Source organism: Canis lupus, chromosome 17 (genome assembly GCF_048164855.1).
Source record: "Canis lupus baileyi chromosome 17, mCanLup2.hap1, whole genome shotgun sequence".
Taxonomy (NCBI): Eukaryota; Metazoa; Chordata; class Mammalia; order Carnivora; family Canidae; genus Canis; species Canis lupus.
In genome coordinates, this window is record NC_132854.1 from 55,909,593 (window position 1) to 55,930,458 (window position 20,866).

The following is a 20,866-nucleotide window of genomic DNA, read 5'->3' on the forward strand; positions in this document are numbered from 1 at the left end:
GTCAATGAACCGACACTGGTACATCCTTATCGCCCAGAGTCCATAGGTTACATTAAGGTCACTCTTGGTGGCTTAGATTCTGTGGCTTTGGAAAATGTATAATGGCATATATCCACCATTATTGTATCATACAGAGTATTTTTACTGCCCTCCATGCTCCACCTATTCATCCCTCTTTTTAAGCCCAAAGTAATTACTGATGTGTATAATTTGTCTTATAGTTGGAATGAGTATATGACTTGTGTCATATGGTAAGATTCCTACAGCTTGTCAGGTTAGTCTCCTTGACCTAGTAGTATGAATTTAAATTTCTTCCATGTCTTTCTACGGCTTGATAGCTCATTTCTTTTTAGCACTGAGTAATATTCCATTGTATGGATGTACCACAGTTTATTTATCCATTCATTATGTGATTGATTTTTGATGTAGATTTTATATCTATAAGGGGATGGAACTATACATGATAATAATCCCATCCAGTTGCCTAAATCAAGCCCTGCAGGGAGAGGAGTTTCAGTGAACCCTAGTAAAAACCCCACTTAATCTGCCTATAATCCACACACTCAGATGTACCTCTGTATGTTGAGCACATTTTTCTTACTGTATTCACGTTGTATGTTAGCTTTGACAGCTCCCTGATAATATGTGTGTCTCATCCATGCACAAAATAAAAACACCACTGTGCTGCCATACTTACCTTAATCGTGCTCTGTATCCATTCTGTATCTATTTCAACTTTCTTCTTAGGACGAACAACAACAGGATGACTTTTTTTTACTTCAGTCACGGCTGCCCTGATTTGTGGGGGTTGATTCCATAATTGAAATGTGAAAGTGGACGTATTTGTGGCTCTGGCATTGAGTAAGTCTGGTAGAGAAGAGAAAGAAAGTTTAGACCTATCTTTCTCAGGGCATCAAAGAGTTTGAGGTTTGAGATACAGGCTATATCCACCCTCCTCACAATAATGAAAGCTGCCAGATAAGTAGAACAAGCCTTTAGAGAGAAATGTAAGCACTGAATTCCACCTTTCTCATTTTTTGCATTCATTCATTCAGCATATATTTATCAAGGGCTTACAGTGTGCCAGCTCAGTGTTAGATGCCAAACACCCTGGTGAAGACCACACAGTCCAGACTTGGGGATGCCAGAGGTGATTTACCAGCCACATGCCAATAACAAGTGTGGCTGCTAATTCTGCCAATTTAAAAATAGGCGAAAGTGGAGAGTCATTTAAAAAAAAGAAACATACTCTAAACATGTTATTTTTTTTAAACATGTTATTTTAACTTAAAAGGCAAATATGTATTAGCATGCCATTTTAAAATGTAGGAAACTTTGTGGATAGGTCTGATGACGGGCTCTGTGATGATTTTTGCCCAAAGCATGTTCATAATTTATTATCTATAATTTCAGTTTTGCTAGTTTCTAAATAGTCTGAACACAGAATTCCAGACTTTAAAAAAAATGCTATCGGGATCCCTGGGTGGTGCAGCGGTTTGACGCCTGCCTTTGGCCCAGGGCGTGATCCTGGAGACCCGGGATCGAATCCCACGTCGGGCTCCTGGTGCATGGAGCCTGCTTCTCCCTCTGCCTATGTCTCTGCCTCTCTCTCTCTCTGTGACTATCATAAATAAATAAAAATTTTTAAAAAAATATTTAAAAAAAATAAAAAAAAATGCTATCTATTCCCCAGTATTCATTCATTCATTCATTCATTCATTCATTCATCAGAGACATAGAGAGAAGTAGGAACATAAGCAGAGAGAGAAGCAGGCTCCATGCAGGAAGCCCAATGCGGGACTCAATCCCGGATCCCGGGATCATGCACTGAGCCACCCAGGTGTCCCTATTCCCCAATCTTTAATGTATGTTTTGTCTGCATCTAATTTAAAGTAGTTTTTAATTTTTTAAATTAAAAAATATTGGGCAGCCCTGGTGGCTCAGCGGTTTAGCACCACCTTCAGCCCAGGGCCTGATCCTGGAGACCCAGGATAGAGTCCTGTGTTGGGCTCCCTGTGTGGAGCCTGCTTCTCCCTCTGCCTGTGTCTCTGCCTCACTCTCTCTCTCTGTCTCTCATGAATAAATAAATACAATCTTAAAAAAAAAAAAAAGAAATCATGTCTCTAAAAAAATAAAATAAATTAAAAATATTTGTTTATTAAGATTTTATTTATTTATTTCTGAGAGACACACAGAGAGAGAGGCAGAGACACAGGCAGAGGGAGAAGCAGGCTCCCTGTGGGGAGCCCGATGTGGGACTCGATCCCAGGACCCCAGGATCACAGCCTGAGCCTGTCCATGGCATCAGAGAAGCAGGGGGAGCAGAGGGGCCAGAGCAGCCCAGTTCCCTAGGCAACTGACTAGGTCCAGGGGGAAGTCAGTTAAGAGAGCTTACTTGTGGGCAGCCCTGGTGGCTCAGCGGTTTAGCGCTGCCTTCAGCCCAGGGTTTGATGCTAGAGTCCCGGGATCAAGTCCCCCATCGGGCTCCCTGCATAGAGCCTGCTTCTCCCTCTGCCTGTGTCTCTGCCTCTCTCTCTCTCTGTGTCTCTCAAGAATAAACACAATCTTTAAAAAAAGAGAGCTTACGGTCCCACCACCAGGGTCAACTCTGCGGGAGGGGGCTAATGGGAGCACGTGACCACTGGCTGACCTCTAGAGCCAGGCCATCAGAGGCTCCTAACCTGATCCCCTCCTTGAAAGGTACCCTCTGTCCGCCCACCATTCTCACAGCTGGAGCCATTTTCAAGGAGGCCACCCTGAGAGAGCCGCGTGTGGTTCAGACCACCTGAACAGCAGGCTGGGACTGAACCCAGTACGGGCCTCTGTGCAAACTCTCAAGGTCCTTGCGGGTGGGCATGAACATCTACTTGTCTCTTGGCTGCTGAAGAAGAGCCTCGTAAGTTCCCTGGCTTCTGGGGACGGCCACCTACCAGTCTGGAGTGGCTTTTCTGGAGTGTCTCCTTGTCCCCCAGCTTCTTTTTTTTTTTTTTTTTTTTAAAGATTTTTTTTTAATTTTTATTTATTTATGATAGTCATCACAGAGAGAGAGAGAGAGGCAGAGACACAGGCAGAGTGAGAAGCAGGCTCCATGCACCAGGAGCCCGACGTGGGATTCGATCCGGGGTCTCCAGGATCGCGCCCTGGGCCAAAGACAGGCGCCAAACCGCTGCGCCACCCAGGGATCCCTCCCCCAGCTTCTAATTTCACTTGGAGAACTCCCAAGTTTGGGAACAACCACACTGGGGCCAGGAGAGCTCCCAGAAGGGACCTGAGCCAGCCCAGAGGCTGAGGCAACATCTGGGGAAGTGAAGCTTCCACCAGGTAGGGGGTGTGCCCGGCATAAGCTCTGTACAGGTGAAGGCCACAGTGAGGCCGGGTCAGAGGTGATGGGTGACACCTCAGACGAGGGCCAGAGTGTTCCCTCATTCCTTCATTTAGTAAAGATGGATTGTGGATGTGGGTGCTGAGAAGTGTCCTAGGTATCGGGGATTGCTGTAGTCTCTGCTCTCCGTTCTAGTAGAGGAATGCTGAACAAGTGGACAGACACAACATAACATGCCAAGTGGCCAGCAGTGCTTCCAAGAAAAGTTAAGCAGGGTGAGAAGGGTCTACCCTGTGTGTGTGGGTGTGTGTCTGTGCATGTGGGTGTGGGTGCACTGACTTATACAGGGTAGCCAAGGAAACTATTTCTGAGAAAGTGACAGTTAAGCAGAGACCTGAGTAAAGTGAGGGAGTGAGCCACAGGGATATTGGAGCAAAGAGTGCTCTAGGCAGAGGAATAGCAAGGGCGAAGGCCCTGTGGCAAGGGATGCCTGGCCTATTCCATGAGGAGCAAAAAAAGGCAGTGTATCTGGAAAGGGAAAAGTGAGGACCTTCTAAGCCACGTGAGGGCTCTGGGCATTTTCCTGGAGGCAAGGGAGGGGCAGTGAGGAGTTTTAAAAAGATTGTTCTGGAAACCATGTGAAGGAAGGACTGAGAGAGGAGAAGAAGGAAGTCGGGGAGACTAGGGAGAGCTGCTTCTAGGGGAGAGATGAAGGCACCTGAGGAAGAGTCAGTGAGAATGGGGAGGAGGGTTGGGAGGTGGGAAATGGAGACTCTAGAACCACAGCATGTCTGAGGGACGAAAGAAGCCACGGAGTTGAGCTCAGAGAGGAAGCTATTCCTCAGGAAAACGAGACAGAGGTGGCAGGGCAGGGTCACTGGGAGACCTGAGTGGGCAGTTTGGGAGTGGTCTCGGTCTCTGTGAGGAGCACTTCAGCCCCAGTGACTGCTTACAAATGATGATGATTTGTTAGAGGGAAGAAGCTGGAGTGAGCCTGGCCACCGTCCCCGAGTATCAATTAGAAATTAATAGAAAACCTTCCTGAAAAGGTAGAGATAAAAGAGGACATTTATATGCCCATGTTGTTTCCCTGTCAGAATGCTCAAATCCTGGACACTCGGGTCTGTGCTGTACTTTCAGCACTGCCATGACGAGGGTGAGGCTCTAGGTCACCTTTCTGAGCCTCGCTGTCCTTAAAATGGGGTCATGCTGTGGATAGAGACCTTCGGGGTTACTGTGAATAGTGCCTGCACAGCGCCGGGCGCCCCATAGAGGGGCCATACCTCTGTGGCCTTCTTGCAGGGAGCTTTGAGTTTTGATGGCTCATGATTCAGGCTACGCAGTGTTCTCCTGCCTCTTCCCCCAGCCTAGATGGTTCTCAACAGGAAAGGCTGCATAATTTGAGGGGCCCCATGCAGAATGAAAATGCAGGGCTCCTTATTCTAAAATTATTAAGGATTTCAAGACAGTGACAGCAGCAGAGCATTAAACCAAGCACAGGGCCTATGTATGGAGCCCTGTGTGCCTGACCGCGGGTCCTCCGCCCATGCAGGACGCCTGGGCTCAGAAATCCGGAGCCTGCAGAGACGTGGGGTTGTGCGCCTGGAATAAGGAATGGTCTGCGTACTGGAGTGAAATGAGTTTGTATCTTAAAAGAGGCTGGGAGATTCTTTTGGGGACTGGTTACAGCCAGAACATGGAGTTGTCTTTTATTTATATGAAATGTTGCTTCTTTGTAGAAAAAGCTCAAACCTTCTAGGCTTCAGTTGTCCAAAGGGGCCAGGGAGCTGGCAGGGGTGGTGGTAAAGCAGAACGGGGATCCGGCCATATCAGATCTCATTTTCCAATTGGAAGTCCTACCCTGGGTGTGTGACGGTAGAGTATCCTGGGAGGCCTTAATTCCCAAAGGAGCAAAATAAATTGTGCATGCCTATCTCCATTAAACAAAATGCTTATTGAGTACCTATTGTGTACCTTGCTGAGATGCCACGGGATGGAAGACACAGATGTCTACAGCCCCGAGGGAACAGAACTCTGAACAGTAGTAGGCATAGTGGAATAGATTGTTTGTTGTGTTTTGGCAGCTGAGCATCTGAACCCCCCCTCCTTGTTTTAGGGGGCACCCCACTGTGTGAGTCTTGGTGGGAGATAGGGCCTTCTCACTATCAAAACCGAAGGCAGTCTTTCCTTCCTCTCCTTGCCTCCTAACTCCAGTGAGGACATGACACCTAGGCTTAGAAGGCCCCCACTTTTTCTTCTGTAGACACACTAGCCTTTTGTTCATTGAACACGCCAAAGGGATGAGCCCCGGGTCTGGCCTGAGAGGTCTTGGGCAGAATGTGGCTGGTGCCCAGACAATGGCTGGGTGATCTCAGGCAAGTCTCCTAGCCTCCCTGAGCTGTAGCTTTTTTATCCTGCTTCACGTGGTTACAAAGATACATTTGAATCAGATAGAGTATGTGAAAGTACTTAGTCCATAGCAATTATTCTCGAAGAGTTAGGTCAAGGGCATGTCAGTATCGGGGGATTGGAACATGGTCTTGGGAAGTACTGAGGCTCAAGAAGAAGCACCAGGACTGGTTAGCTATGTCTGCCATGGGTACTTTTGCCATTTCTATGTTAGCTGGATCTAGTAATCTGAAAGGTGTGTGGTGGCTTTGTGTTTCTGAATGAAGTGGCCTCAGTGGCTTTAGACTCTTGGCCCAAGTTTTCCATGATTAGACTTAAAAACACTGGCAACCCCCTTCATTGGCAAATCTTACCAGCTGGACCGCAGATGACTTCAGTATCTGGTAAAGGGGCCAACTCTTTCCCAAACTTTGTGTTAATAATCTAGGTAGCCCCTCGGATCTAGGTTAGTTCCCTTCCTATGGGCTCCATAGCCACCTCTTCCTGCCATAGCACTTAACCCTTCCATACGTGAAGCCTCTGCTTGCTTATTTCCCCTCACCCATGCTCCTCAAAAAAGGGTAAGGCGGCCCCAGATTGTGTCTATCTTGCTTGGTATTTTATCCCTGGCAGCTAGGACCTTGCTTGCTCATAAGTGCTCAAGCTATGCAAGGAACATTTATGCCTCCCTTAGGGTATAGGGCAGAAGGTGAGAGGCAGCCAGATGCCCACTGGAGAGCCCATCAAAGGATGCAAAATGGGAGAACGGTCCTTACGTTCACGTTTCTTCATAATCCAGAGGATCGTTTCCCTGTAGTTTCCAAAATTTTTCTTCAACCTAAAAGGAATGCGAATTACCTTTAAAAGCTGGGACTGACTCATGTTTATAGGTCATGCTACATGGTGTAGACAGTGCTAGAGCCTGCTGGGTGTTTCTCATAGTTGAAAAATCAGACCCCTGGCTCTGTGTTTGGACTCTGTTCTCCTTCCAGTCGGTACTCAGGAATAAAGGGACAGCACATGGTATTGACTCAGTGTTTGCTTCCTGGACTCCAAGCTGACACCTAAAGCCTTCAGAATGAATTCAACAAGGGTCATCTTGGGAGCTAGGGCAGGGCTGGGAGGTCCAAATGCAAGCTGGTTCGATGAGCTAAGCTCGCGCAGCTTGACCTTTCTATGGCTTGAGCATATCCCAGTGAAGGTTACATCTGGAAGTAGCTATGAGGAACAGCACCGTCGGTGACCTGGACAGAGTCACTCAAAGCCCGTCTACATTTAGTGGAAACATTTCCAATAATCCCATTCAAAATGACTTATCATGAAAGCCACACTGAAGTACAACTCTTCAAAATGATCAAGCCCTTACCCCCTTTGCATGTCAATATATAAGGAGAGTCATGTTGGGGCCTTGATGGCTTGGGCTATTTTACTTCCAAATAAGAGTGGTCTCCAGGGACCATTGTGCTTTCTGGTTCTCAGATCACAGCTTATTTAAAAGGGGATATGCTGGAAGGAGTGAGTTTCCCAGGCTTAATTGGATTTGAGAAGAAGGCCTTTAGACAGGCAGATTTTAAGTTCTCCGTTCAGATTCCATGAGGAGAGTAGAATAAGTTAACCCCAAGTCACTCCAGAAAGCAAATACCTTTTGTTGGGAAGGGCTGAGCTGTTTTCCCTGTCAGGGAGTAGGTTTACTGTTTGCACTTTAGAAGCATGGTGGAACTCAATTGAGAATGAGCTCTTTATGGCCCATTTGTATCAAATGTTGTTTATCTACAGGCACTTTGAATGGAATTAAAGCAGTTATCTAGCCTGCCATCATTTGTGAAAGAGTAAGGACTGAATTAGTGGTGGGGTGAAACCTAACCTGCAGGTTGACAGCAGGATGCAGGAAGATACAAGAGTTAAATTCCAATGAAGGGACCCAGCCAGAAGGACCCAAAGCCCTTTTCGAAAGGTTCCTCTTTTTGCCTTTTGCCAACCTTTGCAAGTTGGTGGAATCCTTGCCAACTAGTTCCCTCAATGGAGGAGACTCTGAGATACACACTATTCTATTGATCAGCACCCAATAGATCAGCACATAGTAGATGCTCAGGAAATATTTGTTGAGTGCTGTCAGATTAGATCCCTTCCTATGGGGCTCCATAGGCTTCAATGGGATGGTCATAGGCCTCAATGGGATGGAATGGGTGGGGAAAATGTTACGTGTGAGGCCAGATAACTTACAGGGAAGTTACTTTGCATTTGTTTTTGTAGCTGTATAAGGGTCTGAAAGCTTGGGTAGTCTCTGTGTTTTGTTCTGTGTATCTTGCCTTCTTCTTTCCTAGAGAAGCCTCAGGGATCTCTGGCTCCAGGACTCTACTCAGCCCAAAGCAGAAGTTGCTGGCAGTCAACCTCTCTTCTTGGTTTTTGTGAAAGCTTCAACTCATCAAGAAGGTTATGCAGGGCACCCTGTGCCAACAGCCTGTTTCTTGGTGCCATTGTCAGAGTCTGCAGTAGACGTTTAGTAGGCCTTAACATGCTTGCTAAGGTTTCTGGTAGTTGAATACATGAAAATCCAGGTTTCCATGCATCACAGACTAGATGTACAAATGGAGTTCGGGAGCATTTTGTGACCTGGGACCATGACAGACGTGGTGCCAGCAAGTCTGCAGTAACCTTATTGTTCCCGACTTCAAATGGGGATTCTGGCCATGACTCCCAGGTCAGTGCAGCTCATGGCTTTTCCCACTCCAGGGAGTGTGGAGGAACATTAGCCTATGTTGAAGCTAGGGAGTTTTTTGGCAGATGCCTAGGATCTTAATCCCCCATTATCCCCTCTCTTAAAAGATTAGGGCTCTGAGCCTTGCCCCCCAGACTTCTGTAGAAGCTTATGGTCCCTCTAAGACTTTTCCTGCCCTGGATTTCCAACCTCTGTCACAGCTAGCGTTTGATACTATCCTGAAACTCCATGCATGTACATTTCCTTGCTCTTGGCTTTTTTGCAGCCAGATCATTCTGTTCACCTGCCCCCTGAGGTTGCCTTTGCTCATGTGCCTGCCCTTTGACTCAGGGGACCTGCCTGGCCCTGGCCTTGCTCTTTTCTCTATGGTGGCCCCACTTAGACTTCTCTGCTACTGCTGGCCTACCTGAGCCCACTGACCAATAGCTTGATCTTACCAGTCACTTACAGAATTCCTAGTTTCCTTCTGGTTTCACTCTCCAGAATCCCGGTCAGGGGGACATCAATATCCTCTTCCAGTTCTTTGCGAGCAGCCATTTCTTTGAGCATCGTCCTAAACACTGCCTGATAAGAACTGCTGAAAAGCTACAAAAGGAACAAAATGAAATACTCAGAAAAAGGGAATTAGTGGCTTACCAATTAAGTACTTTGCTGACTCTCAAAGGTGCCAGGTGAGATTTCAACATGCTATTAGAAAAACACAAACAGTGGGAATAATAGGGTGGCTAGCAAGAGTTATTTTAAAGAATATTTCCATTGTCTTCATACTCCTCACTCCACAATATGCACAAGGTTTGTTTGTTTTTTAACAGCAGTATGCCAAGAAATCTTTTCAGAGCATAAAACTACCCCCTTTCCAAATGTGGAGATGGTTATAGAACATAAAAATGCTTCCATGATTTAAGAGCATAACAGGCGTTCTGAGTTGCAGAAATGGCCAATGGCAGGACAGTTGCTTATTTCGTGGTTGTTTCATTGTGAAGGAAGGCAGTCTAAAGGAAAGTCTACAGGAAGCTATAGTCTACACTGTAGCACCTAGTGTGTTATAGAAGTGGACAGTTCTGTGTTTAGAGATTCTTCTAGAGTAATGATGTTGTAAGCTGCCTTTTTATTTTGTAAAATTGTGGTGCATTCTATCCCAAGTCTGTGATGCTAATAACCAGGACTGACTCATAGGTGGGTTCTCATGGGAGTTTCTCTTCTGGATCCCTTTGGACAGAAGGTGAAATTTGGCTTGATGTAAAACAAAACAAACCATGGAGCTTTCATGTTGCTCTGCTCACCTACAAGTTGAAGTTGTTACGGTTGTTATGGTGGTTGTTCAACAGCTGATCATGTATAGTATGCCATTAACTTATATGCCAGTGGAAGGCTGGCATATCCAAAGTTGCATGTGAGCTGGGACAAATAGAAGAAAACGGCTTGTATTTGGCTGGATTTTCTAGGTTGGGGGACAAGCTGGGTTGCCTCCTGTCTGGCTTGCCCAATTCCCAGCTGCTGCACACTGGTGTTAATTAAATGAGCAGGCTATTACATGGAGGTGGCTCTAACGTGGTGGGGCCTTGGTAAGCACACCAAAATCTAAGCCTATAAATGCCTCCTCATTATGAATCAAAACCTAGGGACAACCAATCATAAGCAGCCAATTAGGCTTTAAGTGATGGCCAATCAAAAATTGCCTTGCTGTGCTCTTTTATTTATAAAAGCCTCTCCCCAGCTCCTGCCAGTAGAGTGCCCCTTAATCACTTCTGATTGGTAATGCACAATTCAAATCAATATATGCTCAAGCTCTTAAAATGTTTTGTATGCCTTAGTTTATCTTTTAACACTGGATTCAGAGCTTCAGAGCAGGTTGAGGTTAAGGCTCATGGTACCAATATGTCTGCCTCTAAATTTCTTTTTTTTTTTTCTTTTTTAAAGATTTTATTTATTTGTTCATGAGAGACACACAGAGAGAGGCAGAGACATGGGCAGAGGGAGCCTGATGCAGGACTGGAATCCCCAGAACCCCGGGATCACGCCGTGAGCTGAAGGCAGATGCTCAATCACTGAGCCACCCAGGCGTCCCTCTAAATTTCTCATTGTTGACAGTTCTTCCCTTGGGGTGGAGAGACTTTCTGTTTAGGCCAGTGATCTCTCACCATCTCCTTTGTATTCTAAGTTTTGTTCACCAGAAGATATGGTGTTCACTGAGGTCCACCAGACCACACACCCCTTGGATGGGCCTCATTGAAGTTCTCGTCCCATCTAGGCTGTGCCACCCCACTGGATTTAGCCAGCACCCATAACATCTTTGAGGTTTGTCCCATTTGCTTCCCCTGCCTGTAGAGTAGAACTATCCTCCTCACCATAGTAGGTGTACTGAGTACACCAGTGATGAGTTTGCCATGCCCAAGACTTCTCCTGGGTGAATCTCTGGTTTTTACAACCAAAAGCATTTGCACAGCAATGTTTGTGATGCATGGGATGCCATGGAGATAAAACAAGCATGTATAGCAAAGGAGTTGAATTGTCAGAAGAACCGAAGTATAGGTTGATAGCTCCTATCCAAATAGAAGGACTTAGCTCCCTCTCTTTAGTTTGTAACCTGTTGGTTTCTGGTATTCCCCCAAAAAGGACTTCTGAAGTCCATGCAAACAAGTCTTTCAGCTGCAGGTACCATGTGGCATTTACTTCATTCTTTCTGTCCTGCTCTGACCCTGCTTGTCCACATCTGCCACCTATGTGTTGCTCTGAGTACTGCTTTCCAAGCTGTACAGCTGCCTATCATGAGAATGCCAGCATCTAGGCACGGAACCCTGGCAGTGTGCTGTGCACCAACCACACGGGTGCTGTCTCCCCTCTGCCTGTGACTGCAGCTCTGTCCAGCACAGTGAACCTCAGCTGACAGGCTGATGGGTTCTGAATAATTTAAGTTTCTAATTAAAACAATTCCTTTAGATTTCAGCTCTTGCTGAAAAGTCTTTCTAAAAGGCCTGAGCTTACTTTCCTGTCTTAGTAAATTCAATGAGGTGATTTTGAGTTCCAGAAATTGTTTTTCTCTCTTCAGTGTGATTTTTCAGTATTTGAAAAGCATTTCTTATTAGTATTATGTCTACAGAAGCAAGCGTGGACAGGAAGAAATTTAGGGCTAAATATGAACTGAGACCAGAAAATTTCCTGATTAAACAATTAAAAAAAAAACCCAAATACCTATTTTTTGAAAAGGTTTTTTTCTATTGTAAATTTAGAAAAAATATATCTGCTTAATTTTGAGTTCCAGGGACACAAGATTTCACTCTTGTGATTGTAGTTAGTACCTAGAATTCTGAGAAAGTTTCTTAGCTTTAATGGAAATGTTATATACTAATCTTTCTACCTATATTAACATATAAGTCTTAATGTAAGCTGACACAGGAAGTTAGAGCTACCAGGCTATAGTAGCGGTAAAATATTCATGCAGGGAAGACCATGTAACATACTGTGACTTCCCATCTCCTCTCAGGTTTTGGGGTCCACCCAGGGAAAGAACATCCAGTGATGCTCAGGGCTGGTTCTGTGCTCCTCTGCAGGTGGTAGCAGCAAGATGACAGATCTGGGGAGGGTCATCTGCTGCTAGTTGCTTGGTGTTTGCATGGCAGAGGCTGTTGACTAAAGTGTTTGTCTTGGGGTACCTAGGTGGCTCAGTCAGTTAGGTGTCTGCCTTTCCCTCAGGTCAGGATCCCAGGGTTTTGGGATCAAGCTCCAGGCCCAGCTCCCTGCTTCATGGGGATTCAGCTTCTCCCTCTCCCCCTGCTTTGTGCTTGCTCTCCATTTCTGTCAAATAAAAAATAATAATAATAAAGTGTCTGTCTTGCCAGGCTGCCCCAGCCCCATTCCTGGTTTTTTGGTTAGAGATAGCAGGCGTTTCTTGGGGCTTTGTGCTTGTTAGGGTTTCTGAGTTGTCTTTCAGCACTTCGTCACCAGGGATATATGAAGCAAAATGAAAACTCTGGGAACTAACCACCCTGTCATTCCTTGGGTCCTGAGGTTATTAGCCAGTCTGACTTCTGTCCACCTTTAAGAAGTTTCTTCCATTTGTCTTACATATAACGTCTAGGGTTTTAAGCTGTACTAAGTGGGAAGAGTACATCTAGTCCATCTTTCTAGAATTTAATTTCATTTTTATTGAGGGTTTCTACAAAGACTGACTTGCCTTGATATCTAGATAAATTAAATGTTTTGTGCTTTGCTGCCTTCAAAAGTCATCTGGAGGGTGTTTATATTACCAGCAGGGCTCTGAAAGTAGGGCCGTGGAATGCTACATTTGGCTTTCTTCTGACCCACTTTGATTTAATATGTGTCATTTAAACTTACTTCTGTTTTAAGAAAAACTCCCTTGGGCTGGGCTAATAATGGAGTGAAGTTATGAGTCCCTGCACTCTAGAGGCAGCTCCTGGATGGCTTTGGGCCGCCCTGCTTGAACATTTGGAGGAACATGGTCTTGAGTTTTTGACTTACCTTGTCATCTAAGCCCTCAGCTTCCAGTGAGTCAGTGGGCTCATTTAATAAATCGTCCCAAAAGCTCTCTTTAGTAACAAAATCCAAGACTTTTGATTTTGGAAGGCACAGCAGAAGGAAAGGCATTTGGAAAAAAGAACCATAACAAGAAACAGAAAAAGAAAACCAAAAGGAAATAGTTACAGCATTTATCCTTGATGATTTAAATAAAAAATGCATGCATGATTGGTAAGACTTGAAGTAAATTCACCAAATTACCCAAAATTCAACTTGGGGATATTAATAAGACAGGAATAAAAGGGTCCTGTTTCAGTGGCTGACTTGAGAAAAAGTGTGTTCCTGATGGATGGCAAAGGTTCATTTGACGAAGTGACATTTGAGTGGGTCCTGAATAAAGCAAAGCAATGAGCAAGTAGGCAGATATCTGGGAAAGAACATTCCTGGCAGGGGGTGAGGAGGTGCAAAGGCTGGTGGTGACAGTGGATGGGAGTGTGGTTGATACACTCGACAAACAGTATGCCTGGAAAGGAGTGAGTATGGAAGGTAGCAGGAGTGGCAATGAGGTGGGGTACAGGGCCAGCTCACAGAGCACCTTGTAGGTTGTGGGAAGGAGTTTTGGTTTTATTTTGGGAGAGATCTATTCTGAATGTGATTTTTCTCTCAGAAAGCCTGAGAAATATTTCTATCTCTTGCCAGTTTTGTAAAAAATTGCCGATTTCTGTACTTGCATATGATTCATAATTGCAAACTAAAGCATAATACATGTATTCTCAAGCCAGTGAGTTCATAAAAAGTCCTGAGAGCAAATGCCTTTGTTCTCAAGGTGAGCTACAGCCTGATGACTCTGGGCCGGGAGAGGGGCTTGGAGCCTTCAGTGTTGACGGGGTGCAAATTGAATCGAGGAATTGATAATTACAACTTGGGCCCCATCTCCTGCTCTCGGGAAGGTGTGACTCTTGAGGTGAGAGCTCAGAGGATGGGGTCTCACATGGTAATTGGGCCCCTGGGGAAATTTCTGCAGCCTGTTGTCTCAGCTTCAGGATGACAGCAGCCCCTTCAAGCTGGACCATCCAGAGAGCCCTTGAAAATCCATCAGGTTGGTGCAGGGCTAACTTATTCTGTCTGATTCTGTGTCTCTGGGGGTGGAGAAGAGACATTCTTCATGATCTCTGTACATGTTAACTTTGCACTTCTTCCCAATTTTGGTTCAGTAATAAAAAACTCTGTTGACAACACCACTCAGCTGGATCTGCCTTTACCCACACGGGGCTTAAGGGCCCTTCTGCCTGCAGACCCCCTACCCCAGCTTCAGTTATTTCTCACAGAAACCTGACACATCTGTGGTAGAGCCTGTGCTGGGAGAATTCGTAGCAATTCATTCTGCTAGTTCTCGCGTCCACACTGGAGTACTCAGAACTGACAAGGCTCCGGGGCCCTTTTCAGCTCGATTCCAAAAAACACTGTGTCCCCAGACTGCCTGCCATGGAAACAGCTGAGAAACGTTTTGAAAAATCGTTCAGGAATTCATTCGACAAGAATCCATGGGAATTCCAGCAAGCTCCTAGGAGGAAGCTCCTTTGTGGTTGTCACTGGAGAGGAGAGGGAGGATACTGGGAGAACGGGTCTGGACGGACTGATCGGCAGCATCTTCCCATGTAAGATTCTCGGAGTTCGTCCCTGCCCTAGATGGAGAACAAGAGTCTGGCTCTGGCCCTAAGAGCTTAGCAAATCCCCATCATTTGTGATTACCGTATTTTAATAGGCTTTATTGAATAATACATAGTTAATTTGAGGGAAACAAAACTAGATGTTTATCAAGGGAAGCAGGTGACCCGGCAGTCCTGAATCCTGAATAGCCACCGTTCAGAAGTGTTCGATTCAACGTAATAAATAACCTTATTAACATCAATGGGCACTGTCTACATGTCCAGACAAGCACAGGAAATACACAGTAAGAGCTGTAACTGGGGCTGAATGAGAAGGAAAAGCTTTCTGCCTAATTAACTTTTCCTTTGGGGATTTCTGTCACCTCTACCTTTGCTCTAGCGAGATCATTATCTTCCCCTGAAGTGCCTCTGTGGGAGGGTTTGTGCAGGCGGTGGGGGGAAGCTGCAAGCCTTTGAGTGGTGGCCCCTATGGGCCACTTGCAGCCTGTTGCGCAGCCCCTTGGCTCTCTGGTCCCCTCATCTGTGTAATGGGAACGATAAGACTCGTCTTCAGGGTGGCGGACCAGAGTGCTACTGTAAGTAAATGCCAGGCATACAGGATTCCCTAATGTAGAGTGTGTCTTCTCTGGATCTGATCAGGAACCAATCTTAACCAATCTTAATTTTTCTCTAACCAATCAGTTCCTCTCCTCTGATGGTTTTTCCTGATTTCAACATGTGTGTTTCATACCTGTGTGTATGAGACTCAATCCTCCCCTCTGCCCCCACCATGTTGAAAGACAAGAGATCATAGTCCCTAAATTGTTTTCTGATAGGAAGGGCCTGGTTAATTGTGGGGCTTTTGTTTTATGGAGTGGTAGGTATAAGATGAGATTCTAACCACCGTTGGGATTCTCTCCTGTCTCTCCTCTTCAGAGGGTTCAGCCAACCCCTCCTTAATAAAGGATTAAGTCTTTAGAGGTACCAGTTGTAGGGCCTCCAATTTATTCCCTACCAAGGTGCCATGATCAGTCTACTTGGAGGGGCCCATGCGTCCCAGTTGTGCTCTGCTGCCCAGACCTCAGGTAGCCCAGCAACTGACTGGACCTTCTGAAATGTGGGGTTCTCTATACCAGAGCTCTTGAGTACAGAGATGGACTTCTGGCCCAGGTCATTCTGTCTTGCTCCAAAGACTCTCTATTATCCTATCCTTCTTCAGGAAGGGACAGGGAAACCCATTCAAGTTCAGGAGCTGTGTGCCCAGCATGTCCCCAAGTCCTAGCAAAGAGTTGGTGGAAGCTGGACCAGCAAGGGACCCACCCTTCCGGGGCAACTACCCCCAGCCCAGGTCATTCCACAGAGAACAGGGATCTTCAGATATATTAGGTTGAGTGCTTACCATTTTCTTCCTCGTGAGATGTGTCAGGGATAACGTACACTGAAAAAGAATAGGAGCAATTATTAATAGGCTGTGTGTTATGGTGAACTTATCTGGACCTTTTGGTCCCCGAGGGAATCGATTTAAAAAGCATCTCCTAAACAGCTGGGTGAGATCATGTGTTTTGGGATACGTGGATTCCATAATCTTCAGCAGTTTGAGGCCTGTTGCTTACGCTCAACAAATATTGATTTCCCTCCCTCTGTTCATATTTCATCTTGCACATTAGAATTTAAGTTCTGAGAAGGTGTGATTTTTTTTTTAACTTGAGCTCCCGGAGGAACAGGTGTACAACATAGTGATTCAACAACTCTCTATATTCTGCTGTGCTCACCACAAGCATGGCTACCATCTGTCAGAGGGTATGATGGTTTCGTTCATCTTACATCCTACCTAGTATGCAGTAGGTATACAATAAATGTTGGTAGTGTCATGGAATAAACTGAGTATGGGTAACCTATTATCTTTCCTTCTAATTCCAGTGGTAAATACTTTTCCTCCCTATTCAAAATTCAATTTTAATTCAGATTGAAAAATACTTGCTCTTTGGGTCAGTTTCTTCCCTGAACCCTAAGCCTTTAGCCCTTGAAATAATGCCTTGGCCTCAGGCCTTAATTAAAATTAGTTTAGTTTAAAGGGGTCAAAAGAGGTCTCTCTTTGGCTGGGGGCATGCTAATTCTGTTTTTCTTACCTTCTCATGGATGGATCTGTACCTCCTGTAAGTCATTTAAAATCATCATAAAATAATAAAATTTAGATACCTTCTGAACCTGACTTTAAAGAAGATAGAGAGATTCTTGAGATTTCTTGTGCTTTCAGTCTTGATTTTGTAGGTGCTGTTAAAAGACAGAAGGTGGCCATTTAACAATTTTAAATTAGGGAGTTCATATCATTTAGGGCCTGAGGTTCTTCCTTGGTGCCCAAGGCTGATCAACAGAGGGGAAGTGCACTTTGGAGGGCACTATGGCCATATATTAGATGTGTCCCCTGCCTCCCTGATTCTTCTTTAGTTTTGCTGACTTATTCCAAGACTGCAGTAAACCAGAGGTTGGGAGATGTAGCCCCTCTGTGGCCATCTCCTCCACTCACCATGGGCCAGTTGGTGGATAGAGGATAGAGAGAATGGCTGGGGCTTGGTTGAGGGCGGTGGGTAGGGGAGAGGCAGATTTTAGAGCTCCAAGTAGCTCCGAGGCCACATGGAGACATTTATGGGGTATGCTCAACTCTATAGGAAGTGGGCATGTCTGCTCTTTTGTTGCTCAATGCAAAGTGTTCGGTGGTTGCTGGCTGGGAAACAAGGGGCTATCTAGCATAGATCCGCTAAGATACACCAGTGGGAGGCCACTGTATTTTTTGAGAACCTTTGTAAGTTCATGGGTACCATTATTTTGTCTTCTGCAGTATGGTAGTCCCTATTCCTTTCTGTGCCTTCCCCCACCTCTCCCTCTTCCTGTCCCTAAACACATGTGCACACACGCGTATGTACCCACACACACCCTAGATATACTAATCTTGATAGCAGAGTGGCAGACCAGTGAGGAAACAGCAGAGGCAAACTGCTCCATCCACTCCCAGGGGTGGCAGGACTCAAGCCTGGTCTGAGGTGCCTCGATGAGAAGCTTCCAGCACACAGGCAGTGTCAGGGCCCGCTAGTTCTTTTTTTTTTTTTTTTCTTTTTAGATTTTATTTATTTGAGAGAGAGAGAGAGAGAGAGGCAGAGACACAGGCAGAGGGAGAAGCAGGCTCCATGAAGGGAGCCCAATGTGGGACTTGATCCCAGAACTCCAGAATCATGCCCTGGACCAAAAGCAGGTGCTAAATCACTGAGCCATCCAGGGATCCGCTGGACCCACTAGTTCTTAAGCTGAAACTGAGCCCTGTGCAGACAAGGAGCTCTCTGGCTTTTAAGAAATCTCAACCTACAGTGGCATAGCTCTGACTGGTAGGAACTACTGCCTTTTTTTAGCATATTTTCCTGAAGGTGGACCTCTTCTAGCCCTTCAGGGCACATGCAGAGAGTCAGGTCTCATTTTTATGTGGCAGATCATCAGATATTTGAAGGCAATCCTATCTCAGAGCCACATGTCTTCTGGGCTTACCATCCCCCTTCACTTCAACAGTTCTGTGTTTGATGTGGTCTCCAGGTCCCCCTACAACCACTCTCCTCCAAGTCTGCTTTAAGCTGTCATGGAGTGTGGCAGCTCCAACACTGAACAGGTGTCCCAGGGCTGACGCTCCAGCATGAGCTAAAGCAGGACTGTCTTCTGTTTATGTAATCTTTTAATTATATTTGGTGACGTTAACGTTTCTCTCACATCAGTCATACCACTGACTTACTGAACTTATGGATGAGTCAAGGATCTACAACAAACAGGGCTTCCCCATCTTGTACTTTTCTACCCTATTATTTTTGTGGGCCCAAGAGCAGGACCTAATATAAGTTGGCATTATATTTTATCTAGCTGGTCCCAGTTCAATGTTTTCCTCCTGTCAGGATCTTTTAGAATCTTTTTTTTTAAATTTTTTTTATTTTTTAATTTATTTTTTATTGGTGTTCAATTTACTAACATACAGAATAACCCCCAGTGCCCGTCACCCATTCACTCCCACCCCCCGCCCTCCTCCCCTTGATCTTTTAGAATCTGATTACATTACTCCCATCAACCAACAGCTTCAGGTCATCTGCAAATATAAATATTCCTCCTACATCTCTGTCCAGGCCTATGATAAAATGTTGTGCCAGATGGAGCTCTGTAGTTTCCTAGTGGAAACTGGGTTAACTGATTTTTAAGCAGTCTCTTTGGGTGGTTATCCATCAGTTACCATTCTATAATCTTCCATTAGCATCCTCCTGATTTTTCTCTGTCTTGTCCACAGGAACATCAGGAAGCCTTTGAAAATGAAGTCCATTGTGGAATTTGAGCCTACTGGGTTATCACTGTTCCCTTATCTACTTTGTAAAACAAAACAAAACAACAACAACAACAACAAAAAAAACAGCTTAAAAGCCAATATCACTTGATTTGTTCTTATTGATCCTATGCTGGTTTCTTGTCATTCTGCTCTTAATATTTGTCCTGGATTGGTCACAGACTCATTCCCCAATTCCTCAGAAACTGTAAATGCAATTAAGCTATTCTTGGTCTATAGATAGTTTGGTGGATATTTTATCCAGGTCAGGACATAGCAGTTACTATTCCCTTTTGATTCTTTCACCAGTCTTTGGTTTCTGCTATTTCTTGCCTAATTTTGTTGCACCCATTTCAATCCGGAGGTCATTTTCCTCATAGCGAAGTCAAGTGAAGAATCTGGCTTTCTCTGAATCATTCCACCTCATTGTACCAAACAGTAACCTGTCTACCTTGATCTTCCTTTTGCCTCAATCATATCTTATTTATTTTATTTACTTAAAATATTTTATTTATGTATTTGAGAGAGAGAGAGAGAGAGAGAGTGTTAGAGTACACAAACAGAGGGAGAAGGAAAAGCAGACTCTGCTGAGCAGGGAGCCTGATGTGGGGCTTGATCCCAGGACCCTGGGATTATGACCTGAGCCAAAGGCAGACACTTAACTGACTGAGCTACCCAGGTCCCCTGCCCTAATCATATTTTATAAGGGCCCCTTCTTTTGTGGCTGCCTGCATGGTGGTGATGATGATGGTGGTGGTAGTGGTGGTGGTGCTGGCGGTGGTGGTGGCAGTGGCAATGACAAGGATGATCTTTCAGTAAGAATAAGTTTATCTTGGACTTCAGTTCTTCTGACACTATTCCTTTTTTTTTTTTTTTTTTAAAGATTTTATTTAGAGAGAGTGTGCAAGCAGTGGGGGAGGAGGCAGACAGAGAGGGAGAGAGAGAGAACACCAAACAGACTCCTGGCTGAGCTTGGAATCTGCTGCAGGGCTAGATTTTACAATCCCGAGATTACAGCATGAGCCAAGATCAAGTGTCGGATGCTTAACTGACTGGGCCACCCAAGCACCCCTCTCCAGGCACTATTCTTTTTTTTTTTTTTTTTTTAAGATTTATTTATTCATGAGAGAGAGAGAGAGGCAGAGACACAGGCAGAGGGAGAAGCAGGCTCCCCACAGGGAGCCCGATGTGGGAGTTGATCAGGATCCCAGGATCACACCCTGAGCCAAAGACAAACGCTCAACCATTGAGCCACTCAGAGGTCCCTCCTGGCACTATTCTTAAGGTTTGAACCAGTTTCCTACATTTACCACAGGTAACTTTATCATTTTTTTTTTAAACCTACACATATGATCTGAGTCCAGGCAGGAAACTGCACAAATGCTAGTTTGCACTTTTGGGAGTTTTCCAACAATCTTCTCCATCTGGCCAGGTAGCTCGAAGCAAACTTCTCCACTGACAGCACTGTGTCCCTCTATTTATCCTTACCCACATTTCTATATGGATAGTGTCTCTTTATGTACATATTTTTACCTACCTAGACTGTTTCTTGGGGGTAGGATACACCCTCTCATCACCATGTCTGATCTCAAATCAGATGAGGATTCAACAACAATTCTGCAAGTATTTAATATTTATAGGTTTACTATGTTCCAGGCACTAAGTCTTGAGGATTTTTATAGTCATGGGCATAAATACTCTGTGTTAGAACTTCTGCAGTTATGACCCTGCTCTGTGCCTGGATAGGTAGACGCCCGAGGCCATAAATAGTCTTTCTGGACCACATTCGGAACACTTCCTTACGTGGGTCATGAGGCATTTCTGGTGCCTTTAGCATTCTTTCCGTATCAGACCTACCACTCTTGGTAGGAATAGATTTCAAGGATTTATCTGGGTGTTTTTCAGTTCAAAGTCTTATTTGTTGAGAAGAACCCTGCCAAGTAAAATGCAGTTTCTGGCCCTCT

General features: G+C 45.1%; 2 protein-coding genes across 18 annotated transcripts in view; one reads left to right on the forward strand and one right to left on the reverse strand.

Annotated features, from left to right (window-relative positions):
- The window catches only part of CBY2 (chibby family member 2), a 103,258-nt gene that overhangs the window by 11,924 nt on the left and 70,468 nt on the right, over nucleotides 1-20,866 (forward strand). The gene's annotated exons all lie outside the window — the stretch shown is intronic.
- ERICH6B (glutamate rich 6B) overlaps nucleotides 1-20,866 on the reverse strand; it is a 56,396-nt gene that overhangs the window by 10,426 nt on the left and 25,104 nt on the right. For all 13 annotated transcript variants that reach the window (XR_012010179.1, XM_072783044.1, XM_072783038.1 and 10 more), the window contains 6 exons: nucleotides 16,754-16,828; nucleotides 15,954-15,992; nucleotides 12,909-12,997; nucleotides 8,878-9,014; nucleotides 6,487-6,548; nucleotides 698-867 (listed from right to left, as the gene is read on the reverse strand). Coding sequence is in view for 12 of the 13 variants with exons in the window: in XM_072783044.1 (XP_072639145.1) it covers nucleotides 698-867; nucleotides 6,487-6,548; nucleotides 8,878-9,014; nucleotides 12,909-12,997; nucleotides 15,954-15,992; nucleotides 16,754-16,828 (572 nt within the window). In the remaining variant the exon portion in view is untranslated. The remainder of the gene's footprint in view (nucleotides 1-697; nucleotides 868-6,486; nucleotides 6,549-8,877; nucleotides 9,015-12,908; nucleotides 12,998-15,953; nucleotides 15,993-16,753; nucleotides 16,829-20,866) is intronic.